At 40.3% G+C, this 24,268-nt stretch overlaps 2 protein-coding genes across 2 annotated transcripts; one reads left to right on the top strand and one right to left on the bottom strand.

Moving 5' to 3' along the window:
- On the top strand, positions 1-12,388 carry LOC110060855 (uncharacterized). The gene is made up of 10 exons (XM_089282610.1): positions 1-239; positions 3,938-4,196; positions 4,321-4,380; positions 4,929-5,035; positions 5,644-5,729; positions 6,556-6,663; positions 8,120-8,324; positions 8,728-8,783; positions 9,582-9,785; positions 10,551-12,388. The coding sequence occupies exons 1-10, from the start codon at positions 95-97 to the stop codon at positions 10,626-10,628; spliced, it is 1,308 nt and encodes a 435-aa protein (XP_089138736.1). The 5' UTR covers positions 1-94; the 3' UTR covers positions 10,629-12,388.
- A 163-nt stretch (positions 12,389-12,551) lies between these two features.
- LOC110060868 (solute carrier family 28 member 3-like) lies at positions 12,552-23,868 on the bottom strand. The gene is made up of 11 exons (XM_020767677.2): positions 23,577-23,868; positions 21,225-21,423; positions 19,291-19,462; positions 17,840-17,981; positions 17,119-17,310; positions 16,297-16,458; positions 15,905-16,161; positions 15,114-15,282; positions 14,296-14,475; positions 13,689-13,869; positions 12,552-13,144 (listed from the first exon to the last, which is right to left on the bottom strand). The coding sequence occupies exons 1-11, from the start codon at positions 23,595-23,597 to the stop codon at positions 13,065-13,067; spliced, it is 1,755 nt and encodes a 584-aa protein (XP_020623336.2). The 5' UTR covers positions 23,598-23,868; the 3' UTR covers positions 12,552-13,064.
- Between the last annotated feature and the right edge of the window lie 400 nt (positions 23,869-24,268).

Here is a 24,268-nt window from a genome sequence, read left to right as displayed (position 1 = left end):
CGAGGGAACTGGGAACAAGTCAGGAATTTCAACATGGCGGGACCTCAATCCAGATTTGGCAAGAACAAAAATCTTTAGACAACTGTTTAACAAAATGACTTTTGTTTGTGTCAAGGTGGATGAGGACTCTCTGATGTGTAATGGAACTCGTTATGACCTTTATGAAGGAGCACTCTCATACAAGGACACGATGTTCTGGGTTTACCTTGGCGTTTATGTAGGTTTGGTGTTGTTTGCAGGTAAGGATGTTATACTGTACTTTTACAACTCAGTTATAAACTTACTACTTCTGCGAGTGTGATAGGGAGAGGCAAGAAAAATTGAACCCCAATGAGCTAGATTTTACGTATGCTAGAAGAATTAAGAGTTGATAATTTTAGCATATGTTATTGACCGTTGTCTGTCCTGCCAGAATCCTAAGAACAGTGAACATGTAAGACTTAGCTAATGAGCGTGTTACAGTTCAATGAAGTTGAGGTTAAATTTAATTGAGAGCTGGGCAGAATTAAAATCATCATTATTATAAATTTATCTTTCAAGAAAATGAAATTTTCTTCACAATCTCAGTTTGAAAACTAAACACGTCAGATTAAAAAATTAAATTAAATTAAATTAAAAAATATTCAAATGTTCACTCCTCTATGCTAACTCAGGACTACCTTGGAGTCTCCTGGATACAGAATAAATCTCCTTGTGTAGCTAGGTCACCAAATTGTCTGGACAATACGAGGCAAATTGCATGAAATATATTTTTTAGGCATGTTTTTGGCATATTTTGTTGGGGAAATTTTCAAGTAATGCAATTTTGCAGTTGAATTGGTGGAGCAGTCTACTTTGAACAATTGACGAAGTCCTGGATTTTGATTTTTTTAGGTTGGCAATTGTCGTGGCCTGCAAAGGCTGTGTGATAGTCAAGTTGAAAAGCTTTATTGTGTATATTACTACCTGAATTGCAAATTGTGACAGCATGTTACACAAATTAGACAGGAGTTCAATGTTGTTACCTCAACATAGGTGTTAATACATGCAACAACACTTTTCAACTTGTAAGTGTGAAACATTGGTGTGTGGCACCTCATATTTAAGAAAATTATTTGCACATTCCAAAACCTCTATATGGGTTACTGAACTAGCGTGAGCTTCGTATTAGAGAAATATTGGTCAGACAAGTTTTTTTGTAGGTTTATGGACCAAGTCACAGGTGAGTTGCATAAACCTACAATATTCTTTAACTCTTTTGAGAACTCTTGAACAGTCTATAGAGAAAAAGTATCTAGAGAAGAACTTGGCTGTGTCCCTTACCTCTCTATGCATGCCTCACATGTTCTTAAAAATTCCTGCATGCTTACGTAACTCGACAATGCACACATTAGGTTTTTATCTGTTCCCTTATAATTTCTGCTTCAATATCAAACAAGATAGGGATTGTTTATATTGTGGAAATGAAGACTCCATCGGACATACCTTTTAATATTATTATTACTGCCAATGTTCAAAAGCTTTTCAGTGTTGAATCATTCAATGGTTTAATAAGGCTAACCTGCTACTGGTAATCAATATTCGTCTGTTTAAAGAAACCTTATTCAGGCATTTTTTCACCTCTTCAATTTCAGACAAAACTCTGTTAAGAAAATTTAATTAAACCATATTGTATAAATAAATGTGTTTTTACATTTACTCCATCAGCAAACTTCATAATAGATCAATCATATCACTCTGTTTGATTTTGTCAATAAATTAAGCACAAAATATTAAAGTAGAAAATTTAGGTTAAAATTCATCTGCTAGTTTAATATATTAATGAAAATACCTCTTCGTGGACATTGCTCTTACTAGTCTAATTATTTAGTGTTTGGTGTTTTTAAAATTAGATAACTGTGTTCCCTTATGTAGACCAGGGCTCGACACTAACTTTTCAACTTACTAGCCTAGTGGCTAGTGATAAGCTTAGATGTTACTAGCCAAAACCTTTTTTTACTAGCCAAGCATTGTGGTTGGCTACCTTATTACATGAAATTTTCGCGACACATGTATTTCGTGATTTGGGGGTGCGCATATTTCACGACACTTAAATTCAGCGATTTTGCTAAAATTTTGTATTTTGAATCACTTTAACTTCACATTTTTGAGTAACACAAAATTTATTTCCTTGGCAATGTTACTCAAACATGTCTTTGAATTTAGTAAACTGACTTTATCAAAGGTACAATAAAATTAAATTGTTAATTATTTACGTAATAGATATTTTAAAATTTTAAATTTTAGATTGTAATTTTTGTTAGGGGACCTAAATAGGGATAACCTCATGGTCCTCCTTTTCAAATACTCTTTGTACTCTGTATTTGAATAAAGTATTATTATTATTATTATTATTATTATAGTATCAAAAGTAACAAAAACGCAATGGTGGTACTATATGTCAAAAGTAAGATAATGTGTTATGTTCCCGTCACCTACTTATTCGCGTCACTTTAATTTCACAATTTTTTTAAATCGTGGAATTCGCAAATTTAACGTGTCACAAAAATTTCAGGTAGGTCCAATAACAACAGAATTACTAGCAAGACTTGAAAGCACAACGCAAGCGACTCTCTTTAATACATGACAATGGTAATTATTATACTGTACTTAAAATAGTTTCAGAAAAGTTCCAGTTCCTGAAAAGACTTACTCTGTTTTTCTTTGAGACTTCCTTGGAAAAATATTGAGACCCCCAAGACATCACTGTAAAAACTGTCGAGACTTCTTCACAGACAGGCGCCGTAGAAATGTTTCAAAAGCAAAACAACTGTCTGAACAATACTGTAAACTGTTGTTGGCGAAATTCGACTGCTAAAAACGGCTGGTTTAAATGTCAAAGGAAATAAATCTTTCTCATCTAATTATTCTGTAGTGGCAAGTTTGTAAGTATGCATACAACGACAAATCACCCATGTATTGTTAGCCTAAATGAAATGTTATCCCTTTACAGTTCCGCACTGTTTTGTGCATGAAAAAATTTCATAACAAAAAAGACAGTATAATTATTAGTTTAAGTAGCATTGGTGTGTGCTTTCAGAAAATGCTGTCTTGTTTGTCAAATATTTCTTTCAACAAAAGTAACATGTTCAGTTCCTGTTTACGTACCACCCAGCGAAAAGTAGACAAACTTAAATTTGCATATGTGCTGAACAGCACATGCCTGGTACCATGATATGTCCACAATGAAATTCTGACCCTGTCTCTGAGAAAAGTGTAAATTTTGTGTTTTTCTTCCTTGAAGGAGACAGAAAGTAGTTGAGCCAATTTCATTTTGTTGACCAGCCAAAGTCGCTAGTGGAAATCGAAAACCTACTAGCCAAAACTAAATTTCTACTAGTCTGTGGCTAGTTCGCTACCGTTAGTGTCGAGCCCTGGTAGATGTTATAAATAATAATATTGCGACACTTAAATAGAGCTGAACTGGAATGTTTTTGTTTTGTTTTGTTATTAGTTTGTTATTTTTTTTTGCATATGTAAGTAGTTCATCATTTGTATGCTGTAACTGTATGGTTGTCATTTGTTAAATTTGGTTTTTTCTTTTGTCAGAGTTAACTTGTATAATGCCATCTTGTAAACAATTTTTGTATTTCAAGATAAAGCATATATGTATATAAAAAATAACAGGTGCAAAGAAGAAAGCTTGTTAGTAGTCACTTAAAGTATTCTGTGTGAAACTAAATTGGCCACACTCGATATCTTAATATTCTAACATGGCTCCGAGGCTTTCAGGACAAAATTGTAAATTTTTAAAGTTCTTTTTGGTCCATAATTCCCAAAAGAGACTTGGATACAAAGAACCACCAAATATAGAAGTTTGTCCTTCAAAAGCCTCGGAGCCATGTTAGAACCTTGATATATCAAACATGGCCTATTGTCAAATATTCTGTAAACGTCTATTGCTGTCTCTGTCTTTTAGGGCTTATGTCTGGATTGACGATGGGCCTGCTCTCATTGGATATTTTGAGTTTAAAGGTTCTTCAAAGAGGAGGGAAGCCATTAGAGAAGAAACATGCCAGTAAAATTTTGCCAATTGTAGAAAGACATCACTTGCTTCTGGTCACCCTTTTGTTGGCAAATGCTGCAGCAGTGGAATCCATGCCCATTTTCATGGACAGGATATCCAGTCCTATTATTGCCATCTGTGTTTCGGTTACTGCTGTGCTGTTTTTTGGAGAGTAAGAGAATTATTGTTTTGTGGAACTTTATAAAACAATGTGATTACTTGAGAGAAACGTTGTATAGCTGAATGATGATTTTCATGAACAAAGTGTTGTATCTTGCTTTTCATTTTGTTGACAGGGTTGTCCCTCAAGCCTTATGTACCCGTTATGGCCTGGCAATTGGTGCAACGTTTGCACCGTAAGTTCTTTCTTGTCTTTCTGTGTTAATTCAAACTATATTTGGTCATTTTTACCACCCTTATAGCTAATAGATCCCAACTTTAAGTTAAATAATAATTATTATTATTAATTGTTATAATTATATTATTAAATAATATTAATTGTTATATTTCCAATTGTATTTACATTTGAGGGAGGCGCAGGGCCTTGTGGTCAGTATGCTCAACTCCGGATTGACCGGTCCGGGTTTGAGCCCTGGCTGGGGACATTGTGTTGTGTTTTTGAGCAAGATACTTTACTCTCATAATGCCTCTCTCCACCCAGGTGTATAAATGGGTACTGGTGAATTAAATGCTAGGGGTAACCCTGGGATAGGCTAACTTCCTATCCAGGCGGGAGTAGAAATACTCCTAGTTGCTTCATACAACAGAAACCAGAGATAAATGCCAGCCTGGTCGGCCACTTGGCTTGCATGCAGACTTTACCCTCACATTAAATTTCAAACAAACACTTTTTCACTCAGAAACACTTTTTTCATGTACCAAATTGAATATGGTTTGCCATTAGGTTTGTGAAAGTGTTGATGGTGTTACTGTTTATCGTTGCTTGGCCCATTTCCAAGTTGTTGGACTGTCTGCTCGGACATGAACACTCTACATTCTTCAGGAGAGCAGGTACATCTTGCTGACATTTCTCCTTGCATCAACTCTTAAGGTGTATTGTTGCTGACAACATACAAGTACATGTACAGCTGAACACTGCCATGTTGAACTCTCAAAATAACTGGGTCAAGATAAAATGCGAGAGTGATTATAATATTCAGAACCTGAGTCATGCAGTTTTTTCTTGACGAGTTTTTATATGATAACACCTTGTCCTGTTGACAAACTTTTTAAAAAAATATAAAATTAAAAAGTGTAGTGGAAGGTTAAATAAGTGGTGTTCTGACATGCTACTATGTTATTTTTCAACTCCACTGCCGTACTACTGTTGAAGTTCAAAATAATCAGGGTTGATCTTAGGCTAAGGTAAACAAAACTCAGTTCAAAATACATAGAAGGGAGTTGAACCAAACAGGTTTGTTGCAGCTGAGAGTAAAAGTCTAAAAAAACTAGGGTATATCCAAGGAACATGGGTCTGAGGCCAAAACTGTGGGGAGGCTGGAATTACGAAGTTCAAATAACTGGGGCTCAACCTTACCTGTTAGTGTACTGGGTGGCCTTAGGTGCATTTGTGTCTGTTTGATATTTGTTAAACATGTCTCTTTTCTTTTTCCCTTCAGAATTACGAGAACTTGTTGATCTTCACAGAGAGTCAACAGATGCAAATGAGGATCCTTTAAGAGAAGATGAAGTTATGATTATACAGGTCTGCCTTTAGCTTGAAATTTTATAAACCATTTTCCTGTTCACTTTTGCTATGTTTCTGATTTTGATAATGAATATAACAGAAGAGTCCCTTGCAGCTTATCATAATTCAACAGTTTGTCAGGTTGCTTAATAGCACACTTTTACTCTTTGGATGGAGTGAGGCTCTGTGAGATTGAGGTGTCTTGTTCAAATATACAATGTGCAATATGTTTATAAGCCCAGCTGGGTCCCAAAATGGAAATGTTAGAAAAGTTTCTGAACCCTTGTCAAGTTTTTATACCTGCTCAAAGCATTTAGGGGTTTATGTTGCAGCTCTTTTAAGGTCTTAGTGGGAGGTGCGATGGCCTCATAGTTAGTGCGCTCTTCTCTGCAGCAAGCGGTCTGGGTTCAAGCCCTGACTGGGGACACGGTGTTGTGTTCTTGGGCAAGACACTTAACTCTCACAGTGCCTCTCTCCACCCAGGAGTATAAATTGGTACCGGCGAATTGTTGGGGAAACCTAACAAAATGAGGGAGAGTGACCTGCAATGGACTAGCATCCCGTCCCGTCCGCTTCATCCTACAGAAACCAGGATAAGCTCTGGCAGCTATGAGCCATCAGCTCCAAGGCTTCACTTCTTTTTTCTTTCTTTTAAGGTCTTACTGAATTGGCTTAGAGAATTTAAAAGAAGCAACTGAAAGAAATAACCATGGTTTGGAGGTTAACTGGGGTACTTCATACATTGGACTACTGTAGATGTATGTTAACAAACTGTGGAAACCAGCCCTGCTCCCCATTCTTTTGTGGTGAACGCAATATGTTAAATGATGTTTTGTAACTTTAGGGAGCACTAGAAATGAGAAACAAAACAGTTGAGGATAAGTACACACCCCTGGACAAAGTATTCATGGTGGAAGCAAATGGCAAACTAGACCACGAAACAATGAGAGAGGTAACTTTTGAAATAACTACATGATGTTACCTGAGTTTAGCCTTAATAGCTCTCAACAGTAATCATTTTCAAATGTTTCCTTGCTATCAACATCTATTTCATGATCTTGACTTGCTACTCTGCTGGGAAAATCAGCCAGCTACCCCAGAAATAAAGCTGCCCACTTGAAAACTTTGTGACAACTCTGCTTTTCTTGATATGAATGTGTTGTTAGTACACAGTTGATGAGAACAAGGCAGAGTCATCAACTTAAGGTTCTTGGTTACATTTGTAGAAATGTATAGTAATCAGTAAGGAGAATTACTTTTTTGAAATTGTAACTGAAAAGCCATGTCTGAAAAGGAATTATAAGCAGTGTTTGGCAATTATTCCCAACAAGACCCTAGGGGTAACTCTCATATAAAAAGAATGGGGTGCCTAGATTGTCGTACATTATAGGGGTTAAAAATGCACTTTTTGTGCCTCTCAAGGTGTTCAGTCTCAAAAGGCCTACAGCAGGATCTTTTGCAGTACCTTTTAGAGTACTGAGCCAAAAAAATATGACAGGAGATACAGTTGAACCTCTGGTTGCGACCACCTGTCGTAAACAACCACCGCTCCTCAGCGACCAGTTCTAAAAAATGCCAAAAGTTTTCAGGTCAAATCACTATATGTGGAACCTCTTGTAAGTGACCACCTCTCGTAAACAACCGGGACCACTTTCAGAGCTAAAAGTTTGAAATTTTCTTTTGTTTTAACCTCCTGTAAGTGACCACTTGACAGATAAAAGTGTGAAAATTGGATAATGAGGTGTTGTAACATTATCGCATTCCTGGATAGTACAAGAGATTGAAATTTCTCAATGGGAAGTCCCGTATTTTTTCTCAAAATTGACTTTTCATATGAATAAACCATTTAAATATCTCTAAGTCTCTGCCTGCATCCAAAAAACAATAATTAAAATTTGTTTACTAAGTTTAGTACTTTTTTGTCTAATGTTTTGCTGGAGAGTGGTCTTGTTCCCGGAAGAGGGTAGGGACTCTCATGCAAAAAGGACAAGGGTGCTTGTAAGAATTTTGAAAAGAATCCCCAAGAGGTACCAAGATCCTGTTTTGTGGACATGGCTTGATATTTTTTTCACCCTTAAGAGGAACCAATTCTGAGACAAAATTAAAAAACAGTTTATTTTGAAATACAGTTGAACCTCTGGTAGGCAGTCACCCAAAATGTCAAGCCTATCTGGTCGCTTACACGGGAGGTGGTTGCTTTTACGAGAGCTTAGACCATATTTAGGTCAAAATTTTGCCTCATTGGCATATGGTAACTGTGAACAAAATTCGATAAAGAAGGACTCTGTACCAAGGTTGACATCGTCCATCGCTTCAGGCTGAAATGTATAGAGGCCTCTTTATTGTGTAGAATGATATGACTGTGATTCACTGGAGCTCATATAATATTGAATTATTTGATTTTATAGATCAGCAGAAAAGGTCATTCACGTGTGCCAGTGTTCGAGGGAGACAAAGGAAACATTGTTGGACTCTTATTTGTCAAGTCTCTTATCATGATTGATCCTGATGATGCCACGCCCATTAAGGACATTTATAAAGCAGGTTCTTTTCTGAAATCATCAACAACTGAACCACTGTTTGAGTTGCTGGACAAGTTTCAGACTGGACGAAGTAAGTGTACTTGTTGGATTCTGCAGTCACTCCTTCAGGGTGTAATATTTGGCGATACGTTTTTACTCCCAGCAACTGCCATTTCTCATATTTCTACGTCGCAATGCACCGCACTCGTGCCCAGCTTCTGCCATTTCACATTACACAGCCCTCGTCCCCAGTTACTACTCTACCACGCGTCACACTCCTAATAACTACACCTTTTAAGGTTTAGCCCGGGGGAGGGGGTGGCAGGTTTGATAAACCTGACTGTAACTAGAAATATACCTGGCTCTTTATGTTGTGGGAAAAAACCAGGCTAACTGATCTGTAGTATCTATCTATGTAAGATTTGACTTTGGTTACGTGTCGTGAAAGCGATTATTTAAAAGAATTCTGAGCAAATTTATTCTCTCCCATTCAGGTCATCTCTGTGTTGTGTATAAGACACAAATAGACGAAGGTAATCAGGTGCAATCGGTACGTGATTGGCTTAAGGGCAAGTATGAATTTTGAAGATGATTTTCAGGGCATACACTTAGTCGGGTGACAAATCTTCCTTGTTTGGAATCCTTGTACTTAGTTTTCATAGGGCAGGCTAAAGATAAAATGCGCCAATGTTCGTTTGTAACCCCGAAACCAATGAAGTAGTTTAGCCCTGAAAAATACTCTGTATCTACGACCTTCTCTTTCATGATCCTAAATGAAAGTTGCTTGGGAACGAGGCTGGCTTGTTTTCTAGATGAAAATTTTTCGTCAAATTCTGCTTACTATCCCAGATTTAGGGTAAAAAGGTTGATGTTGATAACTGTTAACACTGTAGTCCAGCTCGAAGTAGTATCTTATCTACTTATCATGACCCGTAAAGGCTCTTGGCGTGACAAGTCGGCGTGACAACTTTCGGCGCGGTCATAATTGTTGTCAGCGGCAATTTTCGCCGGAATCGGATTTAGAAAGAGAGTCCCAGACTCTGAAAAATCTTCACTTAATTGCTCTTTGTAGTGCTAGCTTTAACATAAGAGCAAAGAGCAGAGAATCATCAAATGGAAGATCAACAACATACACGCACTATGCTGGGAAGGCTTCTCGTGAAGCGGCCATGATTCCGGCCGTGGGATCCTGAACTCTGACTCGCCAACGCGGCTTGTGAGACACTATTCTGTGCTGTGAACAACACACACGTCTCGCCCTCGACCTCCACCTTCCCGCTGAGTGTGCGATTTGTTACCTTGTGGCTCCATTTCTAGGTGTCGTTTTAATCTGTTGTTTTCTTTGCAGCGAGTGGTTGGCATCATAACTTTAGAGGATGTGCTAGAGTTACTAATACAGGAAGAAATTTGGGACGAATCAGACATAACTCGATCTCGCCCTAATGTGCAAAGACAGGTTTCTCTTGCGAAAGCTAAGATGAAGCGAATGAAATCAGTAGACGGTGAGAGAGGACGAGGACCACTCAGTCCATCCTGTATCCAGCAACCAGAGGTAAGTCTTCGACTTAACCGTTCTTTGTGTCTTATAGTAAATTGTGTTATGTGGCTCCTGTCATATGGCCACCTGTTGAAAATACTCTTCAATAACTTTCATTTCGATGGTCACACGTGAGGGTTACATCCACAGACTGAAAAGGTAGAACCAACTGGGACAGCTTATAGTAAGCAATACCACATGAAAGTACTGTTCAGTAGTAGCTTTTTTTAAAAAATGGTCACACACAAGTCACAAGGGTTTTATCCGAAGATTAAAAAAGCTAGAATCACCTTATACGGTATATTAAAGTGCACCTGGTGAAAGTGCTTCTCGAGAGCTTTCATTTGAATGGTTACACACAAAGGGTTCATCAATAGACTGAAAAGTAGAACAACCTTGTACAGCATAATAAACAGTACAACATGAAAGTACTGCTCAATAGCTTTCATTTAAATGGCCACACTATGGTTCCATCCACAGACTGGGAAGTTATAATCACCAACCTAAGTAGAACTAATACATGAACGTACTGCTTAGTAGCTTTCACCTAATTGGTCACACACATCAGGGTGTGCAGTTCTTCCTTGTGCTTGTCACGGGCTCCTTCCCCTAGCCAAAAGAGCGTCTGTGTCGGTGATGTTTTCTTGATGTGACACCAAATTCTCCGAAGACACATAAAAAGAAATATATGTCCTTCGGCAAGGAGAATTAACGTTATGATCTTTGCACTGCAAAGGTCGGGTAGGACGTTTCTCTGAAATAAGTATTTGCTTCTCACAGGAGGCTTTGCCGAGGACATCTGAGACCACAAGTGACACTCAGCCCCTTCTGGGAGACAGCCGGATACAGAGATTTTGATTGCACGATCACAATCGAGTGCTATTATTCCACGAGTTTTGAACGTGGAATACCACGCTGCTCTTAAGAAAGTTTCAATTCTAAATTCCAATTTGCTTTCTCGGAATGACTTCTATACGCAGACTGGTATCGTAACGGACTCGGTACGATTTTGCAGGTAGATTGTTCGCGTTTAGCGCGTATACAGTGGAATCCCAATTTTTGGAACCTCCAAGGGAAACGAAAATAGTAGTAGTTGAAGAAATCGGTGGTCGACTTAGTGGAGGGAAACGACTTTTGATTTGTGTTATCGAAAGGTTCGAAAAATCAAGTGCTCGGGATTCCACCTTGTGGTGATCTCTTCCCAGACTCGTACCCACTCGCTATTTACGTGTTTTGGGGAGAGAAGATTGGATACTAGGGTGGATTCACGCGGGGTGGGGTTTCCAGGGAAGGGTCCTTTTCCGCGCGCTCCACTCGAACCAGACCGCTTTCTCTTTGTAACAGTTCAATCTGACCCGCAAATAGCGACTGGGTACAAGCCTGATCTCTTCCCTTTTTTCCTCTCCCTTTCCCTTCCCACTTACCAACTTACACACATACACGCTCTTGAAGTCTTAGCTCGTCCATGTTTCTTTTATCCTCATTGCCTCTAATCTAAAATGTACAAATTACAAGAACTGTCTTTGATTGGATGTTATTCTAACTTTTGGTATAGATAACGAAAATAACATGCATGTTCTGTTTGGTAAATAGCTATGGACTATTTTCGTCAACCCCTAGTAGTCCTTTCATAACAGCAATATATCACACTTGTCATTGGTAATGTAGCAGACACTCACTTATGAGCGAATCTGAATGGTTCTCTCATCAGACTACTTAACATTAGATTATGAGCTCGAGATTTCTCTGAGGTGAGAGGACCTCATAGACTGAAATTTCGAACTCAGAATCGAATTGTTTTAGTGGAATTCTATCTAAATTTCCTTCGAATAACGATTTCCAATCATTTCTCAATATAGAGTTTATGCTTTAGCAACATTGCGCCGATTATATTATTATTTAAAACTTGCAGTTGTGCAAATGCGTTCATCGGCTCATTGCTAAGTCGCATAACGGTCAGTTTCCTTTCTTTAGTGTTTATTTATCCAGTAATATTTCTAAATCGTCATCGAAACATAACAGAAACTAGAAAACGTTGCCATTATGTTGAAGACATCTAGCCACTGCACTCTTTTGGCTGATAGTATACGAGTAGCCCAGCCAATCAGATTGCAGCATTTGTATTAGTATAGTAGTAGAATTCTACTTATCAGCACCAGACCACCATCGTGCTCGCGCGTGTTTCCTTCAGAAAGGGAATAATGTATTCTTGATTTTTAGAAATAACTAAAATGATAGTTTTCCAATTGCTATCTGTTACAATGTCAACTAAAGCAATTACACAACTCGCCCTTGCTTTTTACGAGCACTAGTCAATTCTGCTGCGCACATGTTTTAATTCAGCCACCAACCCCCTTACCTCCCGCACCGCAAAATCCATGGTTGATTTATTCCTTTACCAAAGAGGTCCCCTCGTTTCTCGATTATTTAAATGTTAAATAGGAATAAATAAGAATATAAAAAAATGTCCTTCCTTTTTTTGGCTAATCGCTGAATTTGGCAAATCATAAGCCGTGAAATTTAACGATATGTCCCTTGTCAGTATCACGATTTGAACTAGCGAGGTATAAAAAAAGAAAACATTGAATAGGTGAATAAAAGATTTCCAAAAAATTGAACTCCTTTGTATTTTCCTTTCTATTTAACACGAATTTCAAAACCGAGGATAACCCGAGCACAATTATTGTAATTAGAAAACTCTAAAGCAAAACATGCCGTTATTAACAATTATCTCTCCCTGCTTTCCCCCTCCCACCCCCCCCCCCCCCGCCCCGTCCGTAATTTTGGCATGTGTCTGTTGGTTTTCCAGTTGCTCTTCCAGTCAAAAACCACGTCGGGAAGGTGAAGCATTATGAGTAGCCACGTACCATTACTGCACGCGCGTTAGTTCATTTTTGATTGGCTGCGCAGTCTGGGAAACCAACAGTGAGATTTCCAAAACAGAAACTTTATTTCAGCAAGAGCCACGGGTAGGCTGTGAACAGGCTCTGGCTGGAAGGGTCTGACCACGGCTGGAAGGGCCAAGAAAGAACTGGCTGAGAGTGAAATGGCCTCTTTCCCTTTTTTCTCCCATCCTCGACTATAGAGAGCCTGTTCACAGGCGAGAGCTACGGGCCGCGTTTGTTTCATTGAAAGTTGTACATGTAATGTGTTGATATTGAGTCTGTGGACAGCAACTCCTCCTTCGTCTGATTCTTCGCGCGTGTTCGCATAATCAAGAACGGAACACGAGAGATTTATGTACCGTTCACTGGTCAGGTCTACTTCAACTAGTGGCTAAAACTTTGTAAGGTTTTATGAAGACGTCGTTGGGGACATAGTGGTGTTTACTGTTGGAGTCGCTACTGCTTCGAAGGACTCGTCATACAAAAATCCTGCAAATAAAAAATGCAGTGGGATAAACGCACGAACCAAACGAGCTAAGGGGTTTTTGAAGTGGATGGCAGACTGTGATACAAACCTTGGGAAATTGTTTGCCTAGTTCCTGTACGGCTTTCTCCCAGGCTTTCACGGTCAACTGATTTCAGTGATGTGAAGGTGAATTAATCAACATGACACGAGCGTGGAACAAAGAAAAATTCTGAGTCCCCGACAGGAATCGAACCCATGACCTCCCGAACACCGGGCGGGCGCTCTATCCACTGAGCTACGAGAACTCATGGAGAGCAAGGTTATTTAACTGAGTTCATATAGTGACTTATCCGGGACGAACCACCCCAAGTACCACTTTTCGTTCCGACTACGTGACCCGAAAACGATAGACCAAGGAAAGCGTAGCATGACGTCATTCTCCTTGAGTGCGATGTGACGTCATATATGATGTCCATAACAATTATACCTTATCTTTTTAGACTACTTAATGAGTATTTCAGCCTGTGTTGTTACAGTTTTTAGTAGTTATAACCACCCAGCACTCACCAGCAATGCTAGCCGTCATGAAGCAAGCGATCGTTGCTGCAAACAGGGTCCGTACAGCAATTCTGGCCATGTCCCCCTGTCGACTGGGCGCCATTGGACCCAGTCCTCCGAGTAATACGCCCAGGCCGAGAAAGTTTGTGAATCCACAAAGCGCATAAGTAGCGATAACTTCCGATCGACGCTGCAATAAAAAACAAGATGACCAAGTTATAAAATATAATCGTCTTTGAAACAAGTCTGCCTAGTCTCAATAAATACCAAAAGAAGCATTTTCGGAAACTTTCAGTCCTAAAGTCTGATCATGATAACCCTGTGATGTAGAAACGAAGAACTTTGGATTATCTTCGTAAACCTTCGGTAACTTTGGAAGTCTTCCGAAAACTCAGATCACTTTCGGAAGTGCTTGCGCTTACCTTCGCAGTGGCGGATCTAGGGAAGGGGCCCGGGGCCCCCACCCCCTTATTTTGGGTAAAAAAAAAAATCTCAGAAGGAAGAAAAGCCGGCAGGGCAAGAAAACAAACCGCTTCCCCGCCCCCCCCCCCCCCTTCCCACCCCGCCCCTTAGCTCAAGGTCTGGGCTCGACACTTAAAAGTTTCGAAATTCTTACCGATATTGTGGGTCCTCCGTTCATTTCCTGTCGGTTCTTTATATATGGCGCCATCTCAAGGTAAGCTATGAACTCGTTGAGAAACGTTTTAATCCCAAGGAACCTCCCCACCGTATTGCAGTCGGCCCAGTCCACTCCCATGAGAAACGCGAACGGCATGAAGAGGTACGAGCAGATTGTCTGAGGGGAGGGATGAGACAGATGATGGACAAGTTAGTAGCTGATTTATCGTTGTCATTCAGGTCTTAAGGCCCCGACCACACTAATGCGTTTTCGCCTGAAAACGCATGATTTTTGATGCGTTTTCGCCTGTAGTCCACTCTAAAACGACCGAAAACGCTGATGAAAACGGAGGCTTTCAAAAGCGGTTTTGAAAGTGGAACATTTTGAAAACCCTCCGTTTCTAGTGTGGATAGGTGAACACGGAGGCCTTTGAAAATGGTGACAAAAAAGTGTGGTGAATCAATGTGGACAGGTGAAAACAAAACGGAAACGCTAGTGTGGTCGAAAATATTTTGCTTTGTTTTCTTCGAAATAAAAACAGACTTGAAAACGCATTGGTGTGGTCGGGGCCTAAGGCACGTAGCCTTCAAGAGGTACCACCCGATCACAAGCGATTCCAGTGGCCATATTTTCTAATTATTATGTCACGTGATGCGCTCTCGTCAAATTGAGACACGAGTTCCAAATGCCGATAACACTGCTACCTTATAAGAATTTGAGTCTACGGATTGGACTTTCATGATCATAACACTGATTTTCAACGCGATCTCAACTAAATTAACAACGACGTGAAAGCAAAATTAAAATCAACTTGCCTGAAAGCTGAGTTCAGGGTATCCCACCATTCTTCCCAAGTACGACAGTACCGCGTTGAAAAACGCGATGAATGCGAAGAACGTGATGAGCATGGCGGTAACATTGGCAACCAAAGAGATGGCAGTGGACGCTCCCTTGGCTGCAGCCTCAATAACATTTCTTTCTTCTCTGAAGAGATATGTAAATGAAAATAGACAATGCAGTTGAGTACATGTGCTACAGAAAAAGTGCTCGTGAAACGAATTGCGACTCGATGAAAAGAGTTCGTACCTACCTCTCGTTAGGTGGGCGAGGTCGGCGCGCACGATTCTTCCCTCGTTCGAGAGAATATGATGATCACGTAGTCCTAGTCCTCCCGTGAAGGTTCTCTGACTGTTCGTTTCTCGATTTTGAATTTTCGCGCGTAAGTGACAACCGATATAAAACAGATCTCTGAACATACTCAAAGAGAACATCGTCTTTGATCGTCTAGCATGATTTAGGGTGCGTTTCTTTACGGTGATGCGGATCCAGAACAGGATCTCTCGGGTCATGGTGCATCAAAGGAACCGATGAATCGGAGCCCGGAGTAGATTTATTGGTTCCTTTAATGCACCATGATCCGAGTGATCTTGGATGATTAAATTGATCCTGATCCGGATCATCCCAAAGGAACGCAGAGATGACAGACGATGGCAAGAATGGGTCTATGAGACGGGATTTTGATGAATAGCCTAGCAAGTGTTTGTCGAATAAAGAACCTTACTGTGGTAAAAGACCCCCTAGGGACTCAAGTGACCAGAATACTTACGGTTTGTCGAAATGTATATCGTCCTGTGACTTAGTCTGCGGCACTTCTGTCTCTGGATACATGATTTTAGACACAGCTAAAGCAGCAGGTGCCGACATCACTGAGGCTGCGACCAAATGAGAGGCTTGAATCCCAACACCAATATAGGCAGCCATGATTCCTCCTGCAACAGTGGCCAGGCCTCCTGTCATGACCGCGTGGAGCTCGGATTGAGTGAGAGCTGCAAGGAATGGTCTGATCATCAAAGGTGCTTCAGTCTGGAGAAATAGAGCAAAAAAATTGCTGACGAAGAAGTACCGGACCAAGTTGATGCTATACAAGGTGTTGGCATAGCTTTTGGTACGCCACATAACAGTTTTCAGTAACGGAGCAAGAAAACAGAATTACTTTACCTGTCCTACGAAAATATTACCAGCGGCTGAGAGAGACTCGGCAGCAGAGGTTCCCATGGTTACTTGCATGAGCCAGGCAATCTTTGTTATAATCAGCGGCATCACACCCAAGTAGTAAAGCACCGAGATAAAAGAACTGAAGAAGATGATGACCGTGAGAACCTGGAAAAGATTTCAACATAAGTCAATGAACATAGGGCAAGACCTTTGCAACGACAACTTGTTCAGTTTGGTTGCAAAATAAGTTGTACGTGACCCTGCTGGTAAGTGAAATATACAACGGTGTAGCACCTTCTATTCACTAAGGCTCCGCCCATATACGTACACTACGCCGGAGAAATTTGAAAACGCAGCTTTATTCTACGGTTAGGCCTATCGTCCACACTAATCCGTGGAGCTTCTCAAAAACGCTCTTCAAATAAAAAACGCCGGCTTTGCGTTTTAGCGTGGAGAGAAACATTTTGGAAGCGAAGACGTGATGATAATCACGTGATTTCTCTGACCGAGTTTTCCTCAAACACAAATTCAAAATGGCCGGGGATTTGTTGGGTTTTCAAATTTCTCCAGAGTAGTGTGGACGGAAAACATCTAATGCATTTTGAGAGTGAAAACGCCTTTTTCAAATTTCAATGGCCTAGAGTGAACGTGGCCTAAACTTGCGTTCTAACAGTACAACGCAACGCCTTCTTCCCAACGTTCTGCGAGACGAATTCCGTAATCTTTTGTACAGAGCTAAACTGGTCAAAATTTTCAACGTTTGAATCGTTACTTATTAAGGTCAATTTTATTTGAAATTTCTTCTCTATCAGCGCCTCATTATACCTTAAATGCAATATAGTGCTCCAAAAATCCTTCTCCAAACACAAAAGCTGATCCAACATCCGTGTAGTCGAGAAATCTTGCCACTGTGTCTCCAACGAATTTAAAAGCTGAGAATCCATGAGAGGTCCTGAGGATAACCAGAGCAAATACAAACTGCATACCCATTCCCCACAAGACGGGCCGCCACCTCACCTGAAATGCAATATAATAACCTAGATTTAAAGATTGCATCCCTAAAATACAAATCTTTTATTTAAAATGCTTCGAAAAGTCGGGACTATTTTGTCGCTGTTTTTACTGGAAGAGGCAGTCGTGTCCTTGCTAATCAACAAGGTATCTAGGGAATGGTCTAAATAGCATCCAGTTAGTGCGCTTTTAAACCAATGATATTCGATACGTAAACTTATGTCAACCAATCAGAGCCAACGTAAAAATATCTCTTCAGCAATTTTCAGCCAATCAGAAGCAACGCCTCTCTTCCAAGCCACTGTCCCCGAGCTTGTCACTTATTTCCCGTTTTTAGCTGCAAGTCGTGACCGCCTGATAGAACGTCATTTACTCTATAATCTGATTCACTCAACCTGTGCTCCTGGTTCTTCTTGAATTCCTTGACCATGAGTGCCCCGGTCGTATTAGAGAGCATCAAAGACAAGACCCTTAAAACGAGCTTGTTTTTTTTTTTTTCTACGAAAGTGGTTTGAATAAATACAACGTAACTTACTTTTCTTCGGTGCTTTGAGAACACCCAACTGATCCCCACATAAACCAGCATTCCCGCTACAGATATAAATCTTCTTGGGTCCTTAGCCGTGTCGAGCCCAAACCATAAAGCGAGCAACGTCAATAGTACAAGCAACACAATCCTGTAGAAGACATGAGTAAACTTTACACTTACAACACTAAAAAGAAACTTATAGCAAACGATAACTGTTTAGTAATGTGGTAACCCTACTTGCAAGGGGGTTTAATTCCTGTTTTGGTGTTTGTATTTACCCCTAGTACGTTTTTGTTTTTTTAGTTGTCTGTTAGGGCGAGCGCACTTCTAGACTGCGGAAAAACAATATTGTTAGAGAAATCCAAATCATTTTCTCTTACTGGAAGGTCTTCCATTGATAGATTTTCGTGGATGCAGAAGGATACCCCTTTTTGTACCATGCTATGGAAAATGCAGCCAATCAGAATATAGGAAGCCGTTGAATACTCGACGGTATTGCAACCAACCTTCACGTGTATTGATGGTGCTGGCCACTGTATTCTTTCGTGGTATACTTGAGCAATAGACCAATAGAATTCGTAAATCACGAGCCGCAGGCGAGTGATTTACGAATTCTTCCAACATACCAAGTGGTTTATCATGCCTCTAAACCATAGAAACTTGTGGTCTATTGCTTTTATATCATAATTTAGAAGACACGCGAAGTTTCCATGAGTTTACTGGCACAATAAACCATAGCTGATTGACCAATCAGAGCGCGCGCATTCGTTTAATTAGTATATAAAATGGAATATCCCGCTTGTCACCTCTATTTTCTTGGCATACACACTCGCCTAAAGGCTCGAGCAGAGGGAAAAATACAAGGATATTCCATGGCATACCACTCGAAAGCGTTACATAAATAGTATATAAAAGTTGTATACGTGACACCAAAGGGTATGGTTTTGGGGCTGTTTGGTCCGAAAAAGAATAATGGTTCCAAGAAGCATGCGCACCACCCCACCGATTTTTTCGAGAGTACTCCTGGAGGCGTTTTGATTGAAATAGTACTGACTGATACTCAACCAGTAACTTAAATTCCCAAACGGAAATACTCTTTTCTCTAGATCACGACACTTCGGGATTTGTCGCTCGACACTATCACTTGCTCTGCTGGGCACAATTTAGTTTTGACGGTCTCTCTCTGTCACGCAACGCTACGCTCACGACCGGATTACGCCATAGCCAAGGAGCTTTTTCTATAGGAGCAGCACTTAGCTGTTAAGTTTTTCTAACTGATTTTGCGGTAAGTCTATTTGAAGCTGTTACTTATTGAGTCAATTAGGTTTCTCTACGATGGTTTCGCGTTAGCCTCATACACAGATACACGTAACCGTCGTCACGCAACGCTCCCACCCTGGTTTCAGACCTTAAACCATCAGCGGCGGCCTAGGAGACTAGTAATTCATGCAACCTACCATCTAAGGAACTTCCATTTCCTTCGCACGAGTGAGATAACAGGCAAGCAGCAAGAGATGTAAATGGTCTCACCGCAATGGTCACGGATGAACATGTATATCACGCAAAACCAGAAAAGCATGGAGATGACGAAGAGACCCGTTGCGTGACGGAAGCCACTGACACTTATGGCTGCAAGGATAAGACAGAAAATAAAACGAAGCCGAAATAAACGATTAACTCGTCTTGATTACATGGTGAGAAAAATCACTACTTTCACTGATTTATGATCAGTCGGGATTTCTTTAATTTCTGTTAGAAACCTTGACTGCAAAATCAACTTCAGTAAAACACACATGAACTGACATCCTCCTTGATCCTGTTACAATTAAGGTTACCGTATACCTTCAGGGGTGTCTCACGTCCAAGCGATGTAGCGCGTTCGGTTTAAGCTGTAGATACCTAAACCCCTATATCAAATTAAAGCTTATAGAGCTGGCTATCAAACCATACCAAAAATTTTGAAATAAAATGAAGTGCCGATTTTTTCACGGCCACTAAATGCGAGCGTCCTAATCACCTTTTGGAAGCTACAAGTCAAAGCGAATTTTGTTTTTCGCCAATTTATTTTTTTCCCCGGTTTCAGGACAAAAAGCGCTAAAAAAGCGTGTCTGCGTTTTGCCACATTCAATTGCAGTAAAAAGTTACAGAACATTTTCAAAATAGGACTTAAAAAATGTGAAGTGATCGTACAAAAATTGCTCTCGGAGAAAAAATATTTCGAAATAAACAATTCGCAGACACGTTTTTGTTTTTTATATGTTAATCTAGCTACTGTCCAAATTTGAGGGCAATCAAACAAATCCCCTTTGAGTTGTAACTCTTTAAAGTGTCTGCTTCAAGCGAAAAAATTTATTCGAGAAAACAGCGCTAAGAAAAATCTCTTGCTTCGCAAACAAACTCCGCCCACAAACGCCTTCAACTGGGTTCTCAGATCACTGAGCCAATCAGCGCTTGGAAAATTTACTACCATTAACTCGCGGTGAAATTTACGCGTGAATCTCGAAAAAACCCTTGAGTTTCGCAATGCGCTCAAGGCGGAGAGATAATTTTTCTGTAGCTCGGTTTTTCTTGAAGCTGGTCTGGCAAAATGGGGAAGACGAAAAAGGATACGAACGCTAGAGTGGCTGGGCGACGAGAACAAACTGAACAAAAGAAAGCGCGGCGGAGCAAATGTGCATGGATAATATTCCAATGGATCTCAATGAGTTGGGCGATTCATCGGTATCGGACTCAACAAAAGAGTCAATGTACACGTCGCTGTTATAGCTGTCGAGTTCCCAAACCTTTACAGAATCTTTCTCTACTCTTGACTCGATCTTTTTGCCTGCTTGATACGATAGCCATAGCTTCATCCGCGAGGCCAACTTTCGCTTCTTCACTCATTGATGTGTTTTCATTCGTTCTTCGCTTTTTCGAACTGGTAAACAGAGTTTTCCGTGGTCCATGTTTACTTATAACTTAATAGAATTACATCTAATACGAAAAATGCTTGGATCTGAGTAGCCAGCCAATTCGTGGTATCCATATATTCCCGCGAAAGTAGTCTCGGTTGATTGCGTACACGTTATAGGGCTGTCAATCAAGAGGGAACTTTTACTTCCGGCCGTAACGTAAAACCTCCATTTCTCCGCCAATATTGAGTTTTTTTCAATTTTGTTTTCAGAAATTAGAGATTACTCTTCGACCATTACTTTGAACCAAAAATCCAAATTTGAAGAAAATTGCCGATCTGAAGGTATACTGTAACCTTAATTGAACTGCAGTATGTGGTGCGGGATGGTACGAGAAATTTCTTCATATGGTCCCTATCGATTTACTGTATTTTTCTTTCAGCGCCACGAGTACCGATACTCTGCTCTTCTGTTTACTTCTGCCCTATTATTACACTCACCGACGATTGTATAGATAAGAAGTACAATTGCAATAAACACAACAACGATCTGGAAGGAGTAATCGACCCAGAAATCCTGAAGATTTCTTAACCAGCGCCATTTGCGGGTCCTTTCGACCGAGGCTGCCCGTGGCCTCCCATTCTCGATTGCTTCCGCTATATCAATATTGTTCATCTCTGTGCAATAGGAAACGGCGACCTGGAATAAACAAACACACTGATGGTGAAATGACTACACGTGATACATTTATTGCGTTTTGAATGGCTCAAAAGCGTCAAATTGTCAATATAAAAAGGCAGCTTAAACCTTATAAGGAAAACGAAAAACATATTGTCTCTGGAGTGTACCGTATAAATGTTAGGGGTCGAGAGGCCGTTGTCCGGGAGGTCACGGTCTTAGGTCGATCGTATATAAAAATAGCCCGAATGGTCGAAAAGCGCAGATAACCAATCAGTCATCTTGAAGCGCAAGCAGCTTCTACGGCGCATTCTGCGGTCGTGCGCATAGCCTGTGAACAGTTTCCCAGCTGAGGTATAGGGTGAAGAAAACCAGTGAGGTGAACAAGAAGGGTGTGGTCTAGGGCGGGTAGTTTTTTTCGTTCTTCGGAAACCTGTTCAAAGGCTGCCGTGTGTAGAGTGCGATACCCCTTGCATTCCTGTACCAAGCATTGGTGAGAGACTGGCGGAAAACGAGTCTAACCTGAGGACGGCCTACATAGCTCGACAGAGAAAAGTCTTTCGGGTCGTGCTCAATGACTGATCGCACGTTTGGGTGATCTCCTCTGCAATCGTCCTGAACCGGAGTCCTTATGAATTAAATATTCTTCCATGGAATAAATAATATTTTTCAGTGTCATTAATTCAGCCTTGTTATGAGAAGATTAGAACTTTTCTCTTGACCTTTTTGTAGCACCGCAACTGCCCTCCCCCCCCCCCCCCCCATTTACCTCCCACTTCGCAAAATGAGAAGCACAGGTGAACCCCGTCAGACACAGACGTGATGGTTTGAAGGAAATTAAAGACACACGAAGAAGACCCTTTAAAATTATAATTTGATCATGATGATTTAATTTGATAGTTATTAATTATCACAATGATCGAAATCTTTAGCTTTCTTACTCATAGCCTGAAATGTCAGTTATCTCTCGCCCCTAAGCCCCGGCCAAACGGACTCACAAGTTGAATTTGCGTGGAGACTTGCGTTGAGTGGCCAAACGGACTCGCAAGTTTCCTCGCAAGTGCACGCAACAAAACCCATTTCAAGGCTACGGGCTTAGTCCCGCGCGGCCAAAATATAACTACCGTATCATGCAAACAAAATGGCGGATATTGTGGGTGATGTTGTAATTTATAAAAGGAAAACATACAAGATACATACAAGACTTTATTCAGGGGTTAAAGAAATAAAATTCAAAAGACACCCTGAAAGAGAGTTTAAGGACGTGGACCTAATGTAACAAACTCCCCTAAATAATATATCCATTAAAAGCTAATGCTAAGTTTACATTACAAATAATTCACAAATACAAATTAATTGCTAAAAACAGCAATGCCTTGAAATCGCGATGCCTTGAGTTGGGTGGCCAAATGGTGAAACACTTGCGTTGACTTGCGGGCAAATTTGATCCCGTCCTTAGCCTTACTCCCCTGGGGGGAGATGACTGACATTTCGTATTAAAGAGTGGACATGTCATTTATCTGACGTCACGTGCGATTATCGCTGATAACCCTACTTCTCCGGTGTCTGAAAAGCTTTCAAAATCAGTGAGTCCCCGGGGCTCAGACAGAGGCGACAGTTTGACGGAAATTGAATAATAATATAAAACCTCTCGAATTCTACATAAATTATCGTGTTGTATTAATATGTAAGTATAAAGATCACGAGAGACGATTTTAACATACTTACTTGATGATTATCACTCAGGATATTTTGTCAGATATCAAGTGACTTTTATAAATACAGTGATAATCAAGTGATAGATTCTGATGTCGTCAACTGTCATATTTACATTACGCACACATCGTATTTCACATAGAGAAAAGTTTTAAGAGAACTTTAAGTCCGAAACGTTTTGCACCCGACATCAAAAAAAGTAAATTTCAGCTTGAACATAGCTAGGCCATCCTTTTGCTATCATTACGCTTGCTAGAGGTTATTTCTCCCAACTTTAAATGCCTAGTTTATATATCGATTATCAAACCCTCTGTGACCGTCAACAAACCCGATCAGAATTAACGCGATCTGTTGTTGCATCTATCATAGTGGCGCGTGGAAACACGATCGTGAGATATCGTTAGTTGTCTTCATAGCGGCAAGACTTATATATTTATAACAACCATGAATATACTAACCTCTCCGTAACCAGGATTCATTGCAAATTATTTAAAGTCCGGCGAGTGTAATGAAGCCTGCTGCAAACACGTGTCGTGCACAGAGGTTACTCTCTATACTATCAGCTTCGCAGTCGAAGATCCGTTGGAGAAAACTGTTTCTTATGAAAACTTCATCTTCTGTTGTTTTTTTTTAATTCATGCGATTTTCGGAGGTAAAGCGATCAATCGACTGCCCGCACTCTGTGTGAAACAATTGATCGACTTTTAATGAGCAATTTAAATAGTTAGTATGCAAATTCTTTTACAAACAATTGGGCAACCCGAACGACATGATTGGGTGGCTCAATGAGTTTGGAGTTTAGACTTTCATTGAGTAAAGAATACCGTTTATAAACAAAACGTTTGTTTAATCAAACTCTTTCCTTTTCGCTGTCTGACGAGTGATAACCTGTGACAACTCTTGAAGTTAACTTTCTTTCGACGGTTAAGTCACGACAGGCGCATTTAGATTACCAGCGCTAAAGTTTGTCAAGACGTGGGGCATATAATCAGTTGAGAGGCTGTATTTCAAAGGAGAAAGGGAGAAAACGTGTCACTTTTGCCCTAATCTCGTCAGTTTTCAGGTTGAATGACGAAATAGATGTACAGTTCTCAGTTGTTAGTTAATCATTTTAGTGTCCAGCTCAGACTTTGAGAGTAGAGGGAATTTA

Source organism: Orbicella faveolata, unplaced genomic scaffold, assembly GCF_042242905.1.
Source record: "Orbicella faveolata isolate gen_17 unplaced genomic scaffold, um_ofav_v1 contig_12, whole genome shotgun sequence".
NCBI lineage: Eukaryota > Metazoa > Cnidaria > Anthozoa > Scleractinia > Merulinidae > Orbicella > Orbicella faveolata.
The sequence above is the reverse complement of the archived record's forward strand: the minus strand, read 5'-3'. Positions and strand labels throughout refer to the sequence as shown.

Coding starts and splice junctions, on each gene's coding strand:
- LOC110060855 (XM_089282610.1), top strand. CDS start 95: ATGACTTTTGTTTGTGTCAAGGTGGATGAGGACTCTCTGATGTGTAAT. Junction 5,730..6,555: donor ATGAAGTTATGATTATACAG/GTCTGCCTTTAG, acceptor TTGTAACTTTAG/GGAGCACTAGAAATGAGAAA. Junction 9,786..10,550: donor CCTGTATCCAGCAACCAGAG/GTAAGTCTTCGA, acceptor TGCTTCTCACAG/GAGGCTTTGCCGAGGACATC.
- LOC110060868 (XM_020767677.2), bottom strand. CDS start 23,597: ATGAATCCTGGTTACGGAGAG. Junction 15,283..15,904: donor GATATACATTTCGACAAACC/GTAAGTATTCTG, acceptor ATATCTCTTCAG/AGAAGAAAGAAATGTTATTG. Junction 13,870..14,295: donor ACGGAGGACCCACAATATCG/GTAAGAATTTCG, acceptor TTTTTATTGCAG/CGTCGATCGGAAGTTATCGC.